The sequence below is a fragment of the Ambystoma mexicanum genome, chromosome 2q (assembly GCF_040938575.1).
Source record: "Ambystoma mexicanum isolate Mex_15411 chromosome 2q, UKY_AmexF1_1, whole genome shotgun sequence".
NCBI classification, from domain to species: domain Eukaryota; kingdom Metazoa; phylum Chordata; class Amphibia; order Caudata; family Ambystomatidae; genus Ambystoma; species Ambystoma mexicanum.
The window spans coordinates 1,460,107,192-1,460,129,492 of record NC_090924.1 but is presented as its reverse complement, the minus strand read 5'-3'; the positions used below and the strand labels follow the sequence as shown (position 1 = coordinate 1,460,129,492).

General features: G+C 45.0%; 1 protein-coding gene across 1 annotated transcript in view; it reads right to left on the bottom strand.

Annotated features, from left to right (window-relative positions):
- Positions 1–19,151, bottom strand: part of LOC138568888 (vomeronasal type-2 receptor 26-like) — a 133,156-nt gene extending 114,005 nt beyond the window's left edge. The window contains exon 1 of the mRNA XM_069646669.1: positions 18,906–19,151. Within this exon, the coding sequence (XP_069502770.1) occupies positions 18,906–19,151 (246 nt within the window). The remainder of the gene's footprint in view (positions 1–18,905) is intronic.
- Between the last annotated feature and the right edge of the window lie 3,150 nt (positions 19,152–22,301).

Below are 22,301 nucleotides of genomic sequence, written 5' to 3'. Positions count from 1 at the left end.
AATTGAGTAGAAGGCACATCCGATTATCTCTATTGATCCCTTCCCTCATCAATAGAGGGAACATATAGCAATTCAGTAGAGGTGACATCAGATTTGCTCTATTGATCCCTTCCCTCATCAATAGAGGCAATATATAGCAATTGAGTAGAAGTGACATCAGAATCTCTCTACTGATCCCTGCCCTCATCAATAGAGGGAATATATAACAATTGAGTAGAAGTGCAACAACATCTCTCTATTGATCCCTTCTCTCATCAATAGAGAGAATATATAGCAATTGAGTAGAAGGGACATCAGATTTTCTCTATTGATCCCTTCCCTCAATAGAGGGAATATATAGCAATTGAGTAGAAGTGCCATCAGATTATCTCTATTGATCCCTTCCCTCATCAATAGAGGGAATATATAACAATTGGATAGAAGTGACATCAGATCCTCTCTATTGATCCCTTCCCTCATTAATAGAGGGAATATATAGCAATTGAGTAGAAGTGACATCAGATTCTCTCTACTCATCCCTTCCCTCATCAATAGAGGGAATATATAGCAATTGAGTAGAAGTGACATCAGATTCTCTCTATTGATCCCTTCCCTCATCAATAGAGGGAATATGTAGCAATTGAGTAGAAGTGACATCAGAATCTCTCTATTGATCCCTTTCCTCAACAATAGAGGGAATATGTAGCAATTGAGTAGAAGTGACATCAGATTATCTCTATTGATCTCTTCCCTCATCAATAGAGGGAATATATAGCAATTGAGTAGAAGTGACATCAGATTCTCTCTATTGATCCCTTCCCTCATCAATAGAGGGAATATATAGCAATTGAGTAGAAGTGACATCAGATTATCTCTATTGATCCCTTCCCTTATCAATAGAGGGAATATATAGCAATTCAGTAGAGGTGACATCAGATTTGCTCTATTGATCCCTTCCCTCATCAATAGAGGGAATATATAGCAATTGAGTAGAAGTGACATCAGATTCTCTCTATTGATCCCTTCCCTCATCAATAGAGGGAACATATAGCAATTGAGTAGAAGTGACATCAGATTCTCTCTATTGATCCCTTCCCTCATCAATAGAGTGAATATATAGCAATTGAGTAGAAGTGACATCAGATTATCTCTATTGATTCCTTCACTCATTAATAGAGGGAATATATAGCAATTGAGTAGAAGGGACATCAGATTCTCTCCATTGATCCCTTCCATCGTCAATAGAGGGAATATATAGCAATTGAGTAGAAGGGACATCAGATTATCTCTATTGATCCCTTCACTCGTCAATAGAGGGAATATATAGCAATTGAGTAGAAGGGACATCAGATTCTCTTCATTGATCCCTTCCCTCGTCAATAGAGGGAATATATAGCAATTGAGTAGAAATGACATCAGATTATCTCTATTGATCCCATCACTCGTCAATAGAGGGGATCTGTCATCCAGGTTGCCAGGACACGGCCATCGCTATTAGATTCAGTTCCTGGGGGTGTGTTAGGAAAGATTTCATAATCGTATGTACACCCCCAAACGTGTTGCTGCTGTTTACACACCATTGACTGACTTTGCCAGAGAAGCACAGTTCTTGTTAGGCAGAATCACCTGCAGTACCCTTTGAGAACACAAAAACAAAAACAGTTTGGCTGAGGTGTGCCAGGAAGTGGAAGCACTTGAGCAGATACGTCACATGAAAACCACTTAGTAATCCACAACAGCTAGCTGCTGTACTCTGATGAAACAGTAGGCACCTCAAACCTACTCCACGTAGAAAAGAAACAGTAATTGTTTCACCGTGTGAATGCGCTTCCAGCTAACACGAAAGAGCAAGTCCTTAATAATACAGTTCAAAGTCGCCGATAATACAGGTCCTCAAGAGAACTGCTCAAAGAAATCTCAAACATATATTTCAATGTTTAATTGTGTCCATTCAAAAGTCAGAGTTGTGTGCCAACACGTGTTCCGACCTCCACAGGTCTTTTTTCTTTTTCCTTTTCTTTTTCTTCCAAAAGAGCACTATTATACTAGAGCTTTGCCTTGAAACAGACCTGAAACAATTACTGTTCCCTTTGAGAACACTACAGTTAATTGGGACTAAAAGTGTAAGCACAATTTCACCTTTGGTATAAGCCTGTACTACACAGTAAAGTGGTAGCGATGGCTGAGCAGCCAGACTTATCTCAAGACTTTAAGTGAGCAGTAGAACAAGTTACACGGATAACCAACCAATACAGTGATTCAAGCAAAACACTTACTCAAGATTTCTTGCTAAACGAATACACATTTATTTACTCAGTCAGTTATAAAACATTACACTAGCACAAGCAGCTCAATATCACACACTAATACACCACAAAAATCTAACTGGTAAGTAATTGAACAAGTTTAGCTCAAAAACGAAGTGTGAGCAAAACGGCACTTCAGATACTTGATAAGGGAGGGAAAAGACAAGGTTATAAGAATAGAAGGCCCAAATACATTCATAGGCAGGGCAAAGGGTTTCAGTTAAATACAACCAGCAATTCTTCTCAATAGGCCTGGGCCAAAGTCAATGGTTCAGAGTCTTTTGTACAGGATAGCACAGTTCTGGTAGAAAACGGTTAAGTATGTGCCACAGATTTTTAAAGGATTTGGCTAGCCGAAAAGTTTGACGAATGTTTAGGGAAGGACAAACCTTCATAGTTGAGCAAAGTTTCATGCACTTTCTCTATGGCCGAAAAGATTTCCGGACCACGTTTGCACAGTATCTTGTCAATGAAGAAAGCTGTAGCTGAGGCAGCTGTTCCTGGCAGTTTCAGCAGATCTTGCTGTTCCTGAGCTTCAGTCGTGGGTACAAGAAGGAGGACGTCAGGAGGTTCCTGCACTGCCCAGGGAAGAGGCCAAATGCTGTAGCAAGACGTCGGTTTAAGGTGTGAGTGCCTTAAAGTCCACGAGCCGGTTTCCTTCCCTCTGGCTCTCCGGTTTTCAACAGCACTCTGATGAAAATTCGACCAGATGGGGACGGTGTCCAGGTGGCATGCGAGTTGGTTGTTCCCACTAAACTTAAAGGGACGAAGTTAACCATGGGCTTCTCTGTCATCGGAGTTTCAGGCAATTCAGACCTGCAGCAGGGCTTCACCGGTCGTCCAGGAGTTGCAGCAGTCCTCTTCCTTCCTCTCCTCTTCGGTTCTTTCGTTCCAGTGGTCAACTCTGCTTTACAAGTCCCAGAGACCTGCTTTTAAACAGTTTTCCCCCATTTATTCCAGCCTGGCTGTCATGCACACAGCAGGGTGGCTGTCCTTGTCAGACAGCCAGCTGGCCAATCACGTCACAGTGCATTCAGGTCCCCTAGGAGACTAAGCACAGGGAGTTTCGGGCACCTCCCTCACAGCCTGTCCACCGCAGACACCCTGGCGCCAGAGGAGGGCATCAACAATGAAGCCCGCCCAAGGGTGCCGAACTAAGGGCCCAAACATGGTTTGGCACGCAGAGAAAAACACAAGAAGGACCTTTCTTAAAGGAAATGGCGAAAAAGATGACCAGAGTCAGTTTTTACAGATAGGTCTTGGGCGCCATATTGAAAAACATGGCTGACCTGATTTTTAGCTACCGTTGGTAGCGGTAGGGAAAAATCACGGTAGTTGATCTAAACCACTGCCACCAGCCATTTAAAGTAGAAAAGGGTAAAATTTTACTGTTACATGACTGAATTTGACTCAGGGGAAGCTAGGCAACCACTCCAGCACTCCATAGTAAGATAGGCTGTGCTTGGTCAGTATATGTAAAGAGACTAGTAAAGTCAATTTAACTTTAAATGCTCTGGGAGACAGTAGTCAGTCCCAGAGAAGGTATTTAAACTTGGGGAGTCTGAAAGACACCCCTGTGCCACTGCACTGAAGGTGCTGTGTGACACACAGAAAACGATGATGCCACTGGAGTTGTGTTAAAACTCCATAACCAAAGAACACAAAAGTAAAACACACATCAAAATACATGAAAGAGTGGGAAAAAAAGGCTCACACTCTTTCCAGGTAAAAAATTAAATCCTACAAATCCAGCAAAGTTGCTGGGGGTCTCAAAAGGTAAGGGAAATTAGCAAATTTGGAGAATTCTCCCTAACAGTCTTTTTCCAATGTTGCAACCCTTGTGCAACATGTAACAAGTGTGCAATGTATCTTACCATACAGCACACTTGGGTCTTTAGACATTTCCAAAGGCCATCGATACTCTCGTTGGACTTTTTATGAACTGTGCAGATGTATCATGCACAGGACTGGTGGTAGCTATCTTTTCGCATTATTTTTAACCCTTTCCTGCCATGTTAACTGTGTTAAAGGCGTTTGGCATGAATAGGTGGCCTGGCTCCAAAATGGCCATGCCACAAGGTTCTTTGTCCTGTCCTTTGGCCATCTTGCCCCTTCACATTCCCCAGGTCGAGTCGACCCGGGTCAATCCTTATTTGGTCATGCACTTTCCTGTGAAACCCAATGCTTTCACAGGCTTCTGTATGCCGTGTGTGAGTGCCTCCAGGATGTGGGCTGGAACGTCTGAGTCCAATACACATCCTGGGTGTCAGAGAGTCTGGAGTGCCATGAATGACTGGGACCACCGTGGTCTGTGATTGGTACATGTATGGAGTGTGTGTGTTTGTGAGCAGATCTCCCATTGGGTCCTCTCCGTTTTGGTGGGAAGGGAACTTTGGATAAGAGGAGGCCAAAAACACCCATACCATGTTGATCTCCTGAGTTCTCACTGAATGAAGGAAGGGATCTAAGTTTCCTGAAACTATGAAGCTGAGTCGAGGGACCGCTGGTGACCCGCTGGAAGGCTTGGTACCCTGAGCCCGCTGTCGTCCCATGGGACCCCTCTGCATCTGGTCGTCCTAGAAGGTCTGTGAAGAGGCTTTGACCCATTGGAATAGTGGGAACAACTATTCTCGGCACCTTCATCCAAACCTGCAAGTAAGCTTTCTCTGAAGTGTCCCTGGGCCAACCAGTGGCCTGACCAGCTTACCCAGTTGCCTTGATCTGTCGCCGCTGCCCTCAAAACTTGGTATACTGCTAGCTTTGTGTCCACAGCAGCCTCACACCAAATTTCGTACACTTGGCATCCCCAGGTCTGAAGTGAGATGAGTGCGCCAGGACTGGAGTAAATGCGATTACCGTGTTGCCCTGCCGCGGCAACGTCTTTTGCAAGTATGCTGCAATTGGGGCCCTCTTGCCCCTGAAGCCTGCTGCAGTGAAACTGGGTCGATTCATCCACCCGGCGTGGAGAAATGGCCACTGTCCCATTTTGGAATCATCGCTGTAACTCAGGACTGAACGCCGGAGAGACGTCCTTTTTGTCGCATTCCAACCTGCAACCCGAGTGGACTGAACGGGCGAAGTTTGGGTCCAAGTTCACCTGGGACCGGTGAGTACTTACAGCACTAACTGTTGGCCCCTGGTGCCAAGGGCCCCTTTTACGCACAAGTGGCTCCTGGGAACCCCTCTCCTTTCCACTGCTAGTGCGAACTAGGGACTCCATCCCGCACTCTGGAACTGCCTCTGCCTTCAAGTGGAGGTCCTCCCTGAATAGAGGGAACTTGTTCTTCATTGCCTCATCCACCTTCCCGAGTTGCTAGAGACCCCTGAAGAGACTCTATTTTACCCATTGGAACAACCGCATGCTCTTGCATTGCATGTACTATTGAGCACAAGACTCCTCTCTTCTTATGGCTTGGACTGCCTCTTAGTTAGGTGTGTTATCGATGTCAAAGGGGCCTAAAGACTATCTGCACTGCCTGTTTCCTTCCCATCAAGGTTGTCGACATATTTGTGCATTTAACCCCTTTAGACCCCAATGGTCTTGTATATACTTTGTATTGATACTGTTGTGTTGATTTAATTAGTGTTACTGTGATTCTTCTGCTATGGTCTATGTTACAAATGCCTTGTAATAAATGTGTCTATATTTTTAATAGAACACCTGTCTGGAGTAACCTGTAAGTGTCCTTGCTTTGTGTGCTCATTGAGGTCCTTCAGTCACCCTCACCCCTCCAGAGACCTTGTCTTGACCGCCTGCCATAGCTACCCTGATTGGTCTGGCTTGCCCCCAGGTCAGAGTTCAGAAATCCATCTTAACAGGGTGGACCAGTGAGGGAGGATCACCTGGATGAGGGGTGTTCGGGGAGTGGAAGTGGGACACCAAAGGGTGAGGCGCGGTATCCCCTTCTTTATGAACCTTTTCCCCATCCTGCCAAGTAGGATATTTAGAAACTCTGCCCCGCCTCCCTTTTCCAACACAAACAGTTTCTCACACTGGGGGGTGACAATTGACTAAGATCCGAGCCATTTACCTGACGTGTCCCAACACAAGGGTCAGGCATAGGAAGGCAATTGCCGACAACTACACACACCTCACCACACTTTGCCTTTTCCATTGAGATAAAAAACAGAGCATGAGAGCCCACTCCAATCAAGGCCAAATGCACGAGGAAGCAGCTATTCCAGGATGGCAGGTCAAATGAGGAGAAAGGTGGCGAGACCTGAAAGGATGTCAAGGAGGGGGTTGGCCTTGCCCTTTTCAACCCAGGCAAACAAATCCCTAGATATAGAAAACTTAAGATCGGGAATCCCAGCTGGCGAATGGTGTGATGGATTTCAGCTGTACATGGAACCCTCCCGTACTGATAGCCAGGGCAGGGAGATGCAGTTGCCATTGTGGTACCATCCTTGGCTCGAGTGGCAAGAGAAACACCAATTAGTTGAGTCCAGCCGGTGAGTCAGAAGAACCTGATAGGGGACCGGACTGTGCTAGACTCAAGGTTGTAGCCCAACATTAAAAACATTAATAGACAAAGGTCTTTTGTTGTGAACACACTTGGTACCAGAGTTAGAGTGGTCTGGCGTCATGTGGGCGCTCATTCGAAGGTCTCTAGCTGGTACTCCTCTCCTGAACAAATAGAATTTGGAAGTGAAAAGTATTAGCACTACAAATACCAAGAGGCCATAGGGAAGTCCGGCGTCCAAAATCCACGTATGACAGGAAGGTGAGCCTCAAGGTTGTTCAAGGTTGTTCTCCATAGGACAGAAAGTACTGGTCGCCCTACTCACCTCCAAAAACGAATTTGTCTCTAAATGGCAGGGGCCCTATGAAATATTAGAATGAACGGGAACCTGTACTTATGAAGTAGCCCAACCGTACAGGAAAGAGAAGGTCCATTTATATCACGTAAACCTCTTAAAAGAGTGGAAAGAGAACCCATCAGCCACACATGCCAAAGTACGCTCCTGTTTGGTTCCTGAGTAAATAGAAAGCTTAGAATGAATTCCTCCAGATCCATCTAGTCAACAACAAGAAGATCTAAAAGATGTAATTACATCGTTTCTCAATGTATTTTCAGAAAAAGCAGGAAGAATAAAAGGCACATACCACTATTTTAGAACACCTAGGGAAAAGTGGTTCATCTAAAACTGTATAGCCTCCCAGAAGCCTGTAAACAGATAGTAGTCGAGGAAGTAAATAAAATGTTGAAAGCCAAAATTATTGAGCCTTATTCGAGCCCCTGGTCCTCCCCTATCATATTCGTGACTAAACCTGCAAATTCCTGGAGCTTCTGCATCGATTTTCGCCACGTTAATGCAATTTGCGACTTTGATGCCTATCCAATGCCACCCATTGATGACCTAATTGATAAACCTGGAACTGCCACCTTTCTATCCACCCTAGGCTTAACAAAAGGGTACTGGAAAGTCCCAGTATATGGGCCTGATAAGGAAAAGACAGTGTTTTCAACACCCCTAGGACTATTTCAATTACAAGTCCTCCCTTTTGGCTTACACAGCGCACCAGCCACTTTCCAACGCCTCATGCATAGAATATTGCAACACTATTCCGATTTCTGTGGAGCTTATATTGACGATAGCATCATTTATAATAAAAGCTGGGAGGATCATATTTTCCATCTTTATACTATATTGAAAGTCCTCAGAAAGGCAGGACTAACGGCTAATCCATCCAAATGCAGACTGGCCCAGTCAGCCGTGTCATACCTCGGCTTCTTTGTAGGGAATGGGAATGGACAGCCAAAACATGAGAAAGTGAAAGCCGTCCTAGATACAACGACGCCAAAAACTAAGGGAGATCTCAGAGCCTTTCTAGGGTTAATAGGATATTACCGTAGGTTTATTCCAAACTTTGCGGTCAAAACAGCTAGGCTGAGAGATAAACAAAAAATTGACGAACCTCAGAAACTGACGCGGATGATATATGTTATAACACCTTAAAGCAAACCTTGTGCCAGAACCTGATCCTAAAGGTAGTAGATTTCTCTACAGATTTCATATTGCAAACGGGTGCCCCCCTTACAGGGTTAGGAGCATTCCTGTCCCAAGTCTGCGATGGATTAAAACATCCCATCCTATTTGCAAGTCACAAACCATTCCCACGTGAACAAATTACTTTGTGCTGGAATTAGAGGCCCTGGCCATCAAATGGGCCATTCTCCATCTTATATACTACCTCGTAGGAAGAAAGTTCATACTTCGTCACGGACCATTCTCCCCTAGTTTAGATTAGCTAAAAAAGGACTCCAACCCTCGTGTCATTGATGGTTCTAAGACCTACAACCCTACTGTTTCACTGTGGAACACCATAAAGGAAAAGACCAGGGAAATGTAGATGTAGAAGAGCCCAGAAGAGCCTGTTCGCCTGGAAACTCTCCCGCAAAGCACTGTGTCAAGTCTCTGCAATATCTGCATTTGTGGACATTTGTGGACATTTGTGGATCCATTTACTTTAACTGCTTAGGCCCCGCCCACTTACCAGGAAACTTCAACAAATTGGCACGGCCACGCGCACCAGCGCGCGCGCACAAAGAAGTGCCCGGACGTGCCTGTTTGCCTGGAAACTCTCCCGCAAAGCACCGTGTCAAGTCTGTGCAATATCTGCATTTGTGGAAGTTTGTGGACATTTGTGGATCCATTTACTTTGACTGCTTAGGCCCCGCCCACTTGCCAGGAAACTTCTACAAATTGGCACGGCCGCGTACAGCAGCACGCGCGGACCGGGAAGTGCCCGGAAGTGCCTGTTCACCTGGAAACTCTCCCGCAAAGCGCAGTGTCAAATCTGTGCAATATCTGCATTTGTGGACATTTGTGGACATTTGTGGATCCATTTACTTTGACTGCTTAGCGTGAGCTTTCTACCCCCCTTTGTAAGTATACTAAGTACACTAACGTACATTTAAATCACCTAAATCCCCCTTTTTTTCCTCTTTTGTAATTAGCCCCGCCCACTTAGTAGGCAACTTCTACAAATTGGCACGGCCGCGCGCACCGAGTAGTGCCCGGAAGTGCCTGTTCGCATGTTAGCCAGGAGCAGGGTGCACGGGCTGCGCTACTTACTGTATTCTCTATCTTTCCTCTGTCTTCCAGCGTTGCACGGGACCACCGCAGCGCTCTAGAGGAATTGTAATTATCTGCATATTCAAGTGTTCATGCAAATGAGGTAACAGTTCGAGTCCGTCTCCATATTTCTCTTCTTTTCGCTTTGCGGCATCTTCTGCTTTGGAGTCTTCCTCCACTCCGTACTGAGCTCTAACAGGCCCCTGGAGCGTTGAGATAATCCTGAGCACTGAGTGGAAAAGTGTCCCCCCTCCATAGCACGCAGCGTTTATCTTTGCGCGTGAGAGGGTAACCTTTACTTTGTTGCTGTATACTCAACACTGAATGTGTTGCCCCTTCTTGATATCTTGAGCATTGTATCGTTCGAGTGGGGGGGATTCTACATAGCAACCCATTCACTAGAGAATATGCCCCCTCACCATTTGCTATTCTGACGCGGGGTTGAGAGTGTGCTATTGACAGCTTTGAACTGAAAGGACCAAACACTCCCCATACCGTATCGTGTGTGAATATTTGATTGAAATTAATAGAACAGGGAGACGGGTGTTCGGTATATTGTCAGTTCCCCTTACCAGGTGTTATATCCTGTGAGGAAATAACAGGAACTAAGAAAAGTGGTCTGAACATATTGCATACTAGGTTTGAATGCGCTGCCCATTCCCGGAGTATGGTAGGAACCCTAAGAAGTGGGTTGCTGCCAACGCTGTGTGGGGGATTTAAAAACAAATTAGATAAAAGAAATACACCAATCGCAAGTGGAACCTTTGTGTACTTAAACACTAAAAATTCCCTACTTGCCAATCAGTCTCCCTTGAAAATGAATGCAGAAGACACTAAGGAACAATTGGGGGAGGTGGAAGCCGAAAAATGGGATTTTAGTGGCATTGATTTGCCTCTGCTCCCAAATTTAGTGGGAGACCCTATAAGGAACACTAGTGAACCCTCTAAGAATCTAGATCGTCCTGAAGCACCTAAGCAAAAATGTTTCTTAAGCGTGCAAGACATACCAATAAGGTCCTCAACACTAAATCTGGATGACCCTTTGCCCCCTACACCCCAATTGGATACGTCTCTTCTGGCCCCTGCTGTGTCTGCAGAGTTGGATAGAAGGGTCAGACTTTCTACTGGACCCTCTACTCCTGTTAGGGCAAGGGGAGGAGGTTTTGACAACGTGCACCTCCATAAACCGCCTATTGGAGGTTTGGAGGAGCACATGCCAATGCCTATATTGCAACCTGACGTTTATTCCATGGGGGTAGTGAGTGGCATGTTCGGAGGTGTGAATACGGGAGACCTAAAGCCTGGTCCTCATAAATGTTCAAGTCCCACCATACCTGCTCCTCTTCAGAGTTATGAGTCTGAGGACCAGCCTTCAAATCACCCTGGAAATGAGTTTACTGTCGAAGAGATTGCATCCGTTAGAGTCCTTTCCAGTCCTTACCAGTATTTTAAATCTCCTGGACAAGGGACATGAAAGGACCCATGGGGAGTTACAGGAATTGAGATATATGCTGGCAGAGTGTTCAGTAAAACTAAGTAGTTTGGAAGGTTTTGTGCACGCCCTAAATCTTTACGCTATATCGCAACCTCCAAAGGAAGTAAAACTGACACATAATATAGGCTCCCAAACTTTGGATGAAGACAGAGAGCATAAGAATCCTGTAATGGACAAGAACAGAAACCACTGGGCCGATAGAGAATCGTCTCATGGGGTCTCTGGACATTGTGTAACTAAAACTGAGCAGGAGAACAAGTCGGAAGAGGTGAAGGAATTAATGAGATTGATATTAATCAACTCAGAAAAGATGAAATCTGTGGAAAACCTTAGAGCTAGGGAGCACGACACCAGAGACAGTGAAGAACCTAACATCCTAGAATTAATTATTAGGAACAATTCTGATAGTCCTTCAGTGCTATTGAAGGTGATTGAGGAGGAGGCTACTCTGAAACATCGATTGAAGTTAACATTGAATTCAGATTCAAATCAGGAAGAAGAGCGTCCCTTTGTTTATGTTATCTCCCGTAGACAAAAGAAAATGAGAGCAAGGGCCCTCAAAAGAAGATCAAAGAGTGAGGGGGGGGGAATATCGCAAGCGAAAAAATCCCAAAATCAACCCGCTGCGAAGATAAAAAATTCAAACACAAACATTAAAGATATCTGCAGTTTATCAGGGGAGGAAGGAACCCTAGACTTCACCCAACTTAGCTCTAGAGGTAAAGGCAGCCTCAGACTCTCAGGTTGGGGGGAGGGAGAGAGTCCCACTTCAGACCATAGAAACTGAACAGAAGAATCCTGGGCATGAAGACGGTGAAGCCTCAAATACCCTATCTGAAGCCATGAACCATAAGGGGAAAATACCCGCCGCTAAACAAAAAAATCAAAAAATTGAAATAAACAAAAAGAAAAAAGTAGATGCTAAAAAACAGAAAGACAGTAGAGGTGAAGTAGAAGAGGCACGGAGTATTCAACAGTTCTTTAATACTAAATTAAAGAAAAAAAAAACACTACTGAGAATGAGGAAATAGGAAAGGAAAAAGAACAAAACCAGGCTTGTACTAAAGGGTTAGACCCTCCCCTCACTTCGACTCAGAAGGAGGGGATGGGAACGGTAGCTTGGAACCCAATGACAGTGAGCCACCTGTGATTCCCAGTGAAGATATAAAAATACTGGTACATGAAGCGTTACTTAAACTTCTACAACACCCGTCTAAGTACGGTACATCTATCCCTTTAATTATGTCGCAAATGGACTGTAAACCTGGAGAGATAGAACAGAGGAGGAATATCCTGAATGTGATGGTAGAAGTTAACAAAGATACATGTTTGCCCGGATTTAAGGATCTAGTGCCTGAAGCTGGGTCCAACATTCGGGCGACCACCTTAAAACACGGGGGGATTCCACAAAAACCCCGGTTAACATTGTTTTGTTTCTTACCTCCTCTTTTGTAGGTAAGAAATTTGAAGAGCCGATAAGAGAGAAATTCGACTTGTGGAACCAGGAGAAGGTCTGTGAAAAAGCCAGAGATCACTACCAAGGTCAGGATGTCCAGTTTGAGACCTGAGGTGGTGATGGTAGGGAGTGGGAATCTGGGAGGCAATCTAAATTGGAGGAACAAGACACTATGTTTCGAAATTCCTGGCCGGATGATAGGAGAGAATGGAGAGAACCGAAATACACAGAAGACCCTAGTGTTATGTTGAACTTTGTATTAACTATGGGAGGCCCCCTTCATTAAATCGAGGGAGGATCCTCTCATTATTTAACGAGATTCCCTGTCTCTCATTAATCTCTTCGGGAGATATTAAGCTTATTGACTACATCCACCCCACCAGATATGACTGTGTAAGGATAGTGTCTTATTCAAGAGCAACATATGACCTTGTACTAACCGAAGGAGTGGCTCTGCAAAGATTTGGTTACGACATTGTAAACTTCAGTCAGAGTGCGGGAATTTCTCAAGGAGGGGAACGGACAGGGTACCCGCTGGAGTCACATGGTAAAAACACTACACAAGGAGGTTGTAATATCAACCCGGAGAAACTAGTAAATGATGTGGCTGAGCTTAGATCATTGGCAGAATCCCTGAGAGAATCAATTGTTAAGATACAAGGTTTGAAAAATTCCATCTAGAATACTGCTAAGCATAATTTTTTATCATAGAACTCTAGGGGTCCCGTCCCTTGCTGTATTCTGCCACTAAGTGTTTAGAACTTTCAAATTACTCCTTCTTATGCATTCAAGAAACATGGGCAGTCAATGCAATATCACTAGATGGCTTTACGATCTTTGAGGAACCTGCCACAAAACATGCCAAGGGGAGACCAGCGGGGGGATTGCTTATCGCAATCAAGAATAACATCAACTTCAAAACCATAAAGAACTTCCGTATAAATAATGGTTGTATAGCTGTCCTCATAAAAGTGGACTGGAACTGTGCTCTCTCCCACCTGTTAATCATAAATATATACTGGAAACCGGATAATGATTTAAAGACTTACATTGAGTCAATAGACTCAACAATCCAGGAATGCCTGGATATGGATAACGATTTGCATTTTATTATGTGTGGGGACTTCAATTCAGAAATTTGTATTGAAGAAGATGGGTACGAAGGAAAGGTTCACTGGACGAGTAATGAACGGGGGGAACCCCGGAAACACTTACAGGGGGAGCAATGGGCATGATTCATTGCTAGCTGGGGGATGCAATGTGCAAACAACATGACGGAGGACACAGTAGACATTTCCACTTGGGCAAGTGGAAAGTGGAGCTCCACCATAGATTTTTGTATGTACTAAGACTTTTTCTCTTATTCATGGGTTTAATTTGATTGACTCATTGGAAAGTGATCACAAAATGTTAAAAATAATTATATTGATAGAGGCTAACAGGGTGGAGAAACACAGGTATGATCCGTCATTATCTCTTAATGCCCAATAGAATTGCGTGGCATAAAACTAATACTAGTAAAGTTAATATGCTTTTTCAAGCAGATTTTAATAGCAGTGTATTTATTAAAAAAAAAACGTTATATGCCCAAAATTGTTTCGTGGGTTATATCGAGTCTGTAGTCTCTACTAAAGTGGGAACAAAAAAAAAACCTTTTCAAAGAGACAAGAACCTCATAAGCATGCCTTCTCAGATGAGATGAAAATACTTAAGAAGGAGCGAAACCGTGAAATATGCAGGTTTTTAAGCCGCCATAAACAGTGCAACATAGTGATAGACCAGAGCAAATTCACTCGGCTAAAAAATAAATGGACGCGGAAAGCTAGGTGTTTGCGCGCTAAATTGTACCAGTGAGATGCTGATGATATGCTTGTATCCCTTAGTGATGTGAATACACGAAGATTTTGGGCATTGGTAAACAAGGGAGGGTCTGCACAAAGTAAAGCGCAAACAGTTTGTGTTAATTCTGACAAATGGGAAGGACATTTTGGCACATTGTACACCCCATCTATTAGGGCCTGGAGTCCCCCGCACTACATTGTAAACACCGCATGGGATATCCCTTTTGGGGTAAAGGACGTTGAAGGAATAATTTCTAAAAGCTCGTCTTCAAGGGCCCCAGGACCGAATCTGCTTTGTAACAGCGTTATCAAAGGAAATGTACATTTATGGGCAAAAATGCTATTTCTCCTATTTAAAGACATTATACATACGAAGACGTTTCCTATTAGTTGGAGAATGTCTTATATTGTACCAATATACAAAAAAGGGGATAGGGCGTCCCCAGTAAGTTACAAACCGATTGCCCTTTTGGACTGTTAGGCAGAAACCTGTGCAGTTCCCTCTGGGACCACTGCAAAAGATTTAGGACTACAGGTGTTTTGGCAGTAAACCCACTTGGTAGCAGTCTGTACCACACAGATTCACTTGGTAGCTGTGGCTGAGCAGTCAGACTTCCCTCAAGAAGAGTTAGGCAGTGTACAGAGTATTCACAATAGGTCAAGAGCACACAATAGAACAAGTAAACACTGACCAGGGTTTGGTGTAAAAGAGATATCATTATTTATTTAAAACCACATCTAGAAAAACACACAGGCACTAATAGTAAGCAATTCAAAAACACGGTCACTAAAAGATATACACTCCCTTAAAAGAATATTAGACAAGTCTTAAGTAAAGCCCCACTTATTTTGAGATAGCGGTGAACACTCTAATAGTTCGTTTTTAAAAAGGGAGAGAAAAGCAGAGAACAAATTGAAACAGATCCCAACACTTTTACAAGAACATAGCAAGAGAGGAAGGCAAAGTAAAACCGTGAATTCAGAGTTAGTAGGCCGGATCCGCTTTAAGAGGATCCAAATGAAATGTGTCCAAGGTCACACGGTTGCAGTGCACAAAAGTCTTGTAATGGTTCAAAAAGAGGTTGGATCAAAGAAAAGGGACCAGTTCGAGGGTCAAGGTGGCCAGCCCAGTCCAGAAGGTTAAGGAGTTATTATTACCTTGTTGCAATCTTTAGAAAGGGAGGCCTGGCGGACACGGTACCTTAAAGTGGTGAGAACGCTCCAGCGGGGGCAGTTGTTCCTGGCAGCGGGTGCAAGTCGGTGCTTCATCCGGGGGAAGAGAGGATCTCGTCGTGGGGGAAGACAAGGGCCTGTTGCACTGCCAGGGAAGAAACCAGCCGCAGAGTTTCTCAGGTACAAAGAGCGGTCCGTTGATTCGCGGTTCAGTGGTGAGTGGCTATCCGGCCGCTGGGGTGCTTGGCACGGGCCGTTGTGCCCACCAGTCAGGGGAAGAAGCCTCTCCAGCCGGGAGATCTTCTCTGTCGTCGGTAAGTGGTGAGTCGGTTCCGCAGGGCTCCACCGGTGGTGTCGTCGTGGTAGGTCGGCTCAGCTTCTCCCTCGTCGGATTCTCAGGTCCTGTGGCGACTTCTGAAGTTCCAGTCCCCAAAGCCCTGCTTTTATGCAGAAAACCCCCATTCACTCAGCCTAGCTGTCACTCAAACATGCTAAACATGCTAAGTGGTGGCCGGCTCACCACTTGGGCCAATCACACAAGAGTGCGACTTGAGTTACCACGGTAACTCAGCCCAGGGTGCCTAAAAGTGGAACAAAGGGCTCGACTTGGGTTGGAGTCACAGAAGAGAACACAAACGCCATTTTAGAATCGAGTATTGGCAAAAAATACCAACCAGAGAATTAATATTAATTAAATAAACCAGCGGTATGTTCGAGGCTATGAGAATTAAATAATGAAAGCTGGTAGCCTCGAACAATGGAAAAATCCCATAGGAAAATATTTGCGGTCGAATATAAAGAGTAGTTTCCACTGCCACCAGCCAAAACTCGATCAGGGGGGGCGGAGACGCGCCCCCTCGACTAACAGACCCCGGGGCAATCGAATTGCCCCAACCAGTACGTCCACAATATGATGGTTTGTACTGGTTTCTGTTAATAATTTGGGACTAGTAAAGCCAATGGTGACTTTACATGCCCTGGGAGACAGTAGTCAGCCCCAGGGTGTGGAGTCTATGGTGGGGTGTCATTATGACACCCCTGTGTTACTGCACAGAGGGTGCTGTGTAACACACATAGGAAAAACGCATGAGACCCTATGGAGTAAAGGACCCCATAGCCCATAAAACACATTACCAGTCAAAGGAATACCATAAATCATGTCCAAGAGAGGGAGGAAAAGAGTCTCACTCTTGGCAGGAGGAAAAAAACAAACTCCAGAAATCCAGCAAAGCTGCTGGGGGACTCACTAGGTTAGGAAATTCAGCCTAAAGAGAGAATTCTCCCTAACATGGACGTTGATTCCAAAATGTTTGCTGGCATTGTTCTGGAGCCCATTCGGACCTGGATGGACATGTTCATTATTCTGTCACCTAATCAGTTTGGTTTTAGGAAAAACGTAGGCACTGATGCAGGAGGTCTTTTAATTAACAACCTGCAAAACGCTGCATGGACCCCTGGAAACTCGTCTATTTATGTTGCATTGATTGATCTCACCGCAGTTTTTGACCTCGTGGATAGGTCAATCCTGTGGCCCAAACTCGATACCTTAGGAATGCCACCCCCCCTGTTGTCGATTCTGTATTACAAGCATGAAGACTCCAGACTTAAGGTGCTACTTAGTGTTGAGGGTGATCTATCTCAAGAAATCAGGCTCACCAACGGTTTAAGGCAAGGATGTATTTACGCCCCTACAATGTTTAATTTGCACTTCTCTGATCTGGGAAATAGCTTTCAAAAACTTATAGTATATTCTCCAAAGATTGAAGGCACTAAGTTAGTGTGGACTGCTTATGCAGAGGACGTGACCTTGTACGATCTCACCCCTATTGGCCTCCAGCACCTTTTATCAGCCTTTAATAAATACATCCTGGTAAACACACTAAAAATAAACTATTCTAAGACAGTTATAGTATGCTTATCCAACAAGAAAAAATGTTTTACCTGGTTCTTAAATCATGAAAAACTTCCCACAAGCCTGGCCTTCAGATATCTAGGATACCCGGTGTTTGGAGATAAGAAAAAAGCTAACATCCTTGCCTTACTGGACGCGAAGGTAGGAACCATGATTGCCCAAATACGTAAAATAGATTCGAAATACGGCAAATTCTCATTGGTACCCATTGTCCGCCTGTACAAAAGTAGAATTGTGGCCCAATTCTGTTATGGATTGGAACTAGCTCCTTCTTGGTGTAGGGGTGAGGTGGCAATATATGAAGCCAAGACAGTTAAATCAATGGTGAGATGTCTGCCAAAATGTGTACCCTTGATGGCAATTCGTTATGAGCGGGGTCTGCATTCTTTGAGGAGTGTCCTCGAATGGCGTAGATTGGGTTTATACAGGAAATTGATAACCAGTCATGAATCCACACTATACGACATCATGGGGAAGGGCATCAGGAGTGGTGTCCCCACATCAAAATATCTGAGGGACATGATGGAGGAAGCCAATTATGTACTTGATCAATTGGGGGTACAGAGAGATTTGTTAATCAAAAACCCAATGAAAGTGAAAAAATGATTGTCACATCCGGACTGGAATCTTACGGTGTCTGAGGTTAAGAAGACCAAATTATATCATCAAATTGTAAATGACTACAAAAAGATGGGGGAACCCGCTCCATATTTAATTAAATTCCGGAATAGGGAATGGAGGCAGGAACTTATGAGATTCCGATTTAACGTGTTGGGCACTGGCGAAATATTAGACATTCGCAATTGTAAGACAAGGGGGTACTCTCCCTGTAGGACTTGTAAGCAAAAGGAGTACTGTGCGACATTGACGCACTTGCTGACTATGTGTGATGGTCTTAGGAAGGAACGCATCAGCTACTTCAGTAGCTATGTGCCCAACACCGAGTGTGTTGACTTAGAGCTTTTGTGGCAGGATATGCTGCATGGCAAAAGAGTAAACCTACAGATTGCAGTAGTGAGATTTTTGAAAGTGTGCTGCGGTTTATGAAATCATCTTGAATAACTTATTAATTGCTAGTAAATTCAGCACCAGCACTCGCTTAATTCGAACATAAAATAAATAATAAGGGACGAAAATAAAAAAAAAAACAAGATTATGAAGAAGTATAATGTTAGCCATTGCTGTAACTGTGACTGTCATTCGACTAAGCTAATCTGTGTAAATTTGTACTTCCGCTTGCATTGAAATCTTTGTATTGTCAATTTTAAGGGGATCACTACAAACTGCACCACAAATTGCACCATTTTAGTATTTGTTCTTTGGGTTCTGTATAGAAGTTGTGAGTATTAAGTGGTCCAATAGTAAATCTGTATATTGTTATGGTAAATTCGATTGTTTTATTTGTTTTAATGTCTAACATCGTGCACCGCTAACCTTCGCCGAAGCGCTCTGGAAGTTTGCCTTCGAAAGACTGTCAACTGGAGACGGGGACCGAAAAGGAGAACGAAGAGAAGCATCGGACAGCCATCCACTGTCGTTGACCAGGGTTCACAGGTTTGCTATAACTGCTGGAGGCAGTTGAAGCCGTGTTACCCCGGAGCGGGAACCACTTGATGCTGAGCCACCGACGACCAGAGCCGCAAGGCTCCATTGATTAAGTCACTTTGAATTCAAGGACGCTCTCACCAGCACCGCCAACCGATTTTTCCTGCCGGAGAAAGTTGAGGCCGCCGACGCGCCGAGGAGCATCCGCCGGTGGGTTTCCCGCCACCCGAAGACTGCAGAGACGCTGACGACCAGATGCCCTTGCTGTGCCAAAGTTCTTCAGTAACTCTTGTGGCAACAAAGTATTGTCATCGTTGTCGAGGTGCACCGCATGCCTCATCTTTGCAGGACATCCACGACTCATCGTCGACGAGCACCGCCAGGACCGAAGCTGCTGCCTTGATGCCTTCGTTCACCATTTCCTCGTGGAATCTCAGTGATCCGTAGCTCATTCCTTAAAAGGAGACGCTCAAGAAGGATCCGTCGACGACCCGGTGACAAACTCTGCTATTCCAGGTATAATGGGGTGGTATAACCTTTTCAGAGGGAAATAAGACTCACATAAACAATATATGGACTGGGCTTGTTTCATATCTTTATTTACAGGTTGCCCAGGTGGGGGATCCTCGCACAGAACCGAGTATAGGTAAACAGGGCCAGTATTCTGCCTATTGTTTTAGCCAACCTACTTTCCTACTATGTCTATTGTTGGTTCACTTTATTGACTGGTTTGTATGACATTTGAACTGCGTACAGTTGATGCATTGTATTGGAATCAAACAGTAATTGTGGTACCACATAGAAACTGTATATATTTACCCTCTTAGATTAACTTGAGCAGAAAGTGTGTTATTGTGATTGTGTACATAATGTCAGCCTATTTATATAAAGAACTGTGTTTTCACTAACATAGTGTGTGGACATTCCTTTGTGGGTTCTTGGGGAATCCACTGTACTTAAGAACCAGCCCAAATCTGCTCCTGAGAGCTTAAGCCTTGATTGCTCGACCATAGCTACCGAATAGAGAAGCTTGGCTGGGGTCCATTGTGCCTCTCCTCTGCCGTATAGAGAGCAGGAGTACAGATACCCCCTTCCAGTCTTTACACTGGTGGCAGCGGTGGGATGCTTATGGTTTTAAGAATCAGTGTGTAACCTTGCCACTTACAAAATATCTACACTTTGTTGAATTGTAGTTTAATTGTGTGCTAGATAACTACATTACAAGCAATGGAATCTATTGCAAATGGTAAATTGACTAGGATGAGCTTAGAGGCTCTCCAGAGTGCTTGTGAAGCCAGGGAGTTAGACTTTGAGGATGAGCAGTCGGAGTAGAGTAAACCAAAACCTTACTCTCCTAAAACCAAAAATCTAGTGGGGATTAGTCCTATGTGGGTGGGAGTAAGAATATTGGTCTGCCTGTTGCAAAGCAGGTTCCCAGTGGCTCCAGTACCGTACCCCGCACTCATGGCACTTTTTGGGACTGTGATCTCTGGACCACAAGAAGGGATACCCCAAGTGTAAAGGTAAGGCACTTGGAGTCCAGGTTGTCAGCCTGAGCTACCCTTCCTCCATACCTGAGGTGGAGGCCACTGTCCTCCCCTTCTCTACTTGGATCACATTTGATGCTCCCGTAGAGATTTCCCTAGTGTCCCTTGGGGCCTGGGACCAGTACGCAGAAGTACTGGCTACAATCCCACAGAACACCCATAGGTTTTTGAGAAGTGTCCTCTTGAATGGCCAGCCTTCTTTCTACTGGTTTGTGAGACACTGGGGCAAGCATGACAGTGATGGACAGGACCCTGCTCAAGCCAGAGGACTATGTAGCTGCTGCTCTGACAACCACCAGGTTAGCTGGAGGGCCTCCAAAGTTATCGCCTGTAGCCTAAGTCAACATTACGATTGGAGACAAGACAGCAAAGCTTCCTGTCCTGGTTCAGAACAACGTGCCTGCTGACATTTTGTAAGGCAATGATTTGGTGGAAATGGGGATGATCACGGATAGTCTACCCATGGCTGCTGCGGTGGTCACCCGATCACAGGGCACACCGGGTCTGACTGAGAGTCCAGTACCCAAGCTGATGGGGAAACCCAAGGCAAGAAGATGGAAGGGTAAGAAGGCCACCGCTGCAAAGGGGGCCCCTTCTCTTCCCGCTGCTTCAGCAGCATCTGCTGGAATGCATGCTCCGGACAGGCTGGATCCAGTGGTGACCCAAGACTCGACTCCGGAGGGAGAGGTGCTCAACCCGGAGGACCACCCCGACCTTCAATGCCTGTTGGCTGAAGGGGGACCCTCCCGGGTGGACTTCTGTAAGGGACAGAGAGAGTGCCACTCTCTCAAGGGTCTAAGGAAACAGGCCCTGTCCCAAGCACAAGGAGAAGTGCCTAGGACATTCTGGATCTATTGGGAGGGTGAGCTCCTTGTTAGTGAGCCCACTAAGCATGAACCTAGTGCCCTCAAGTGGTTGGTGGTACCCCAGGTTTACAGGCCCTTCCTACTGCAGTTGGTGCATGAGGTGCCCTATGCTGGTCATCTTGGCTCCAAGAAGACAAAGCAAAGGTTCTCTGCCCATTTCTACTGGCCGCGGATGGGAATAGAAGTAGAGTCCCACTGCAGGACCTGCCCAACTTGTCAGTTGTCTGGCAAGACTGGAGGCAGTTTCATTCCCCCACTGCAGCCGTTGCCAGTGGTTGGCACACCACCACTTCAGGTGGACATCGTTTCATCCTGGTCTTCGTTGATCATGCCACCAGGTACCCTGAGGCTATACCCCTTTGTACTGTTACTGCCAAGATGTTTGTCTGTCAAGGTCATGAAGTCAGGGGCACAGGCATGCAGGGGTTGCATGCACAGGAGACCTGGTTGGACACTGCCCTGGCTCCAAAGTGAACAAAAGTAAACAAGAACATCCATTTAACACCAAAAAGCTTTATTATGGAGATAGCACTTCAGATGCATTAACCTTGAACATTTGATCCATTAAGCACTTCAGATGCATTAACCTTGAACATTTGATCCATTAAGCACTTCAGATGCATTAACCTTGAACATTCCATCCATTAAGCAGCCCCAAGTGTATTCTTGGGTGTGGCTGCTAATGGAATCAAAGCTATATGAGCTGCCCTGATCCTCAAGACAGATACTTCGCGTTATTCTGCACTTACCAGCAGCGTAACGCTCACTGTCACCTGAAGTCAGACCTGCTTATCTTTGAAGACCCTGCTTCCTGTACATCCTGCTTCCTGCCATCATACTTACTAACTGGGGGAAGCTGTTCTTACCTGTACATCTCTTCGGCGAACCGAGAATTCATCTTTACACTATCCGGAAAGCCGAAATCTTCATCTTGGCACCGGAGCACGACACGCTCCATCGTCGACAGCAGCGCCTGCAAGGAAAAACAGAAGATAAGGTTAGAGATCTAAAAAACAGTCAGTTTAATATCACGCTTCGCCATACTTCGCGCTTTTCCTTAAACCATCACTTACCTGCTGTCGAACGTTGCGGTAGCATCAA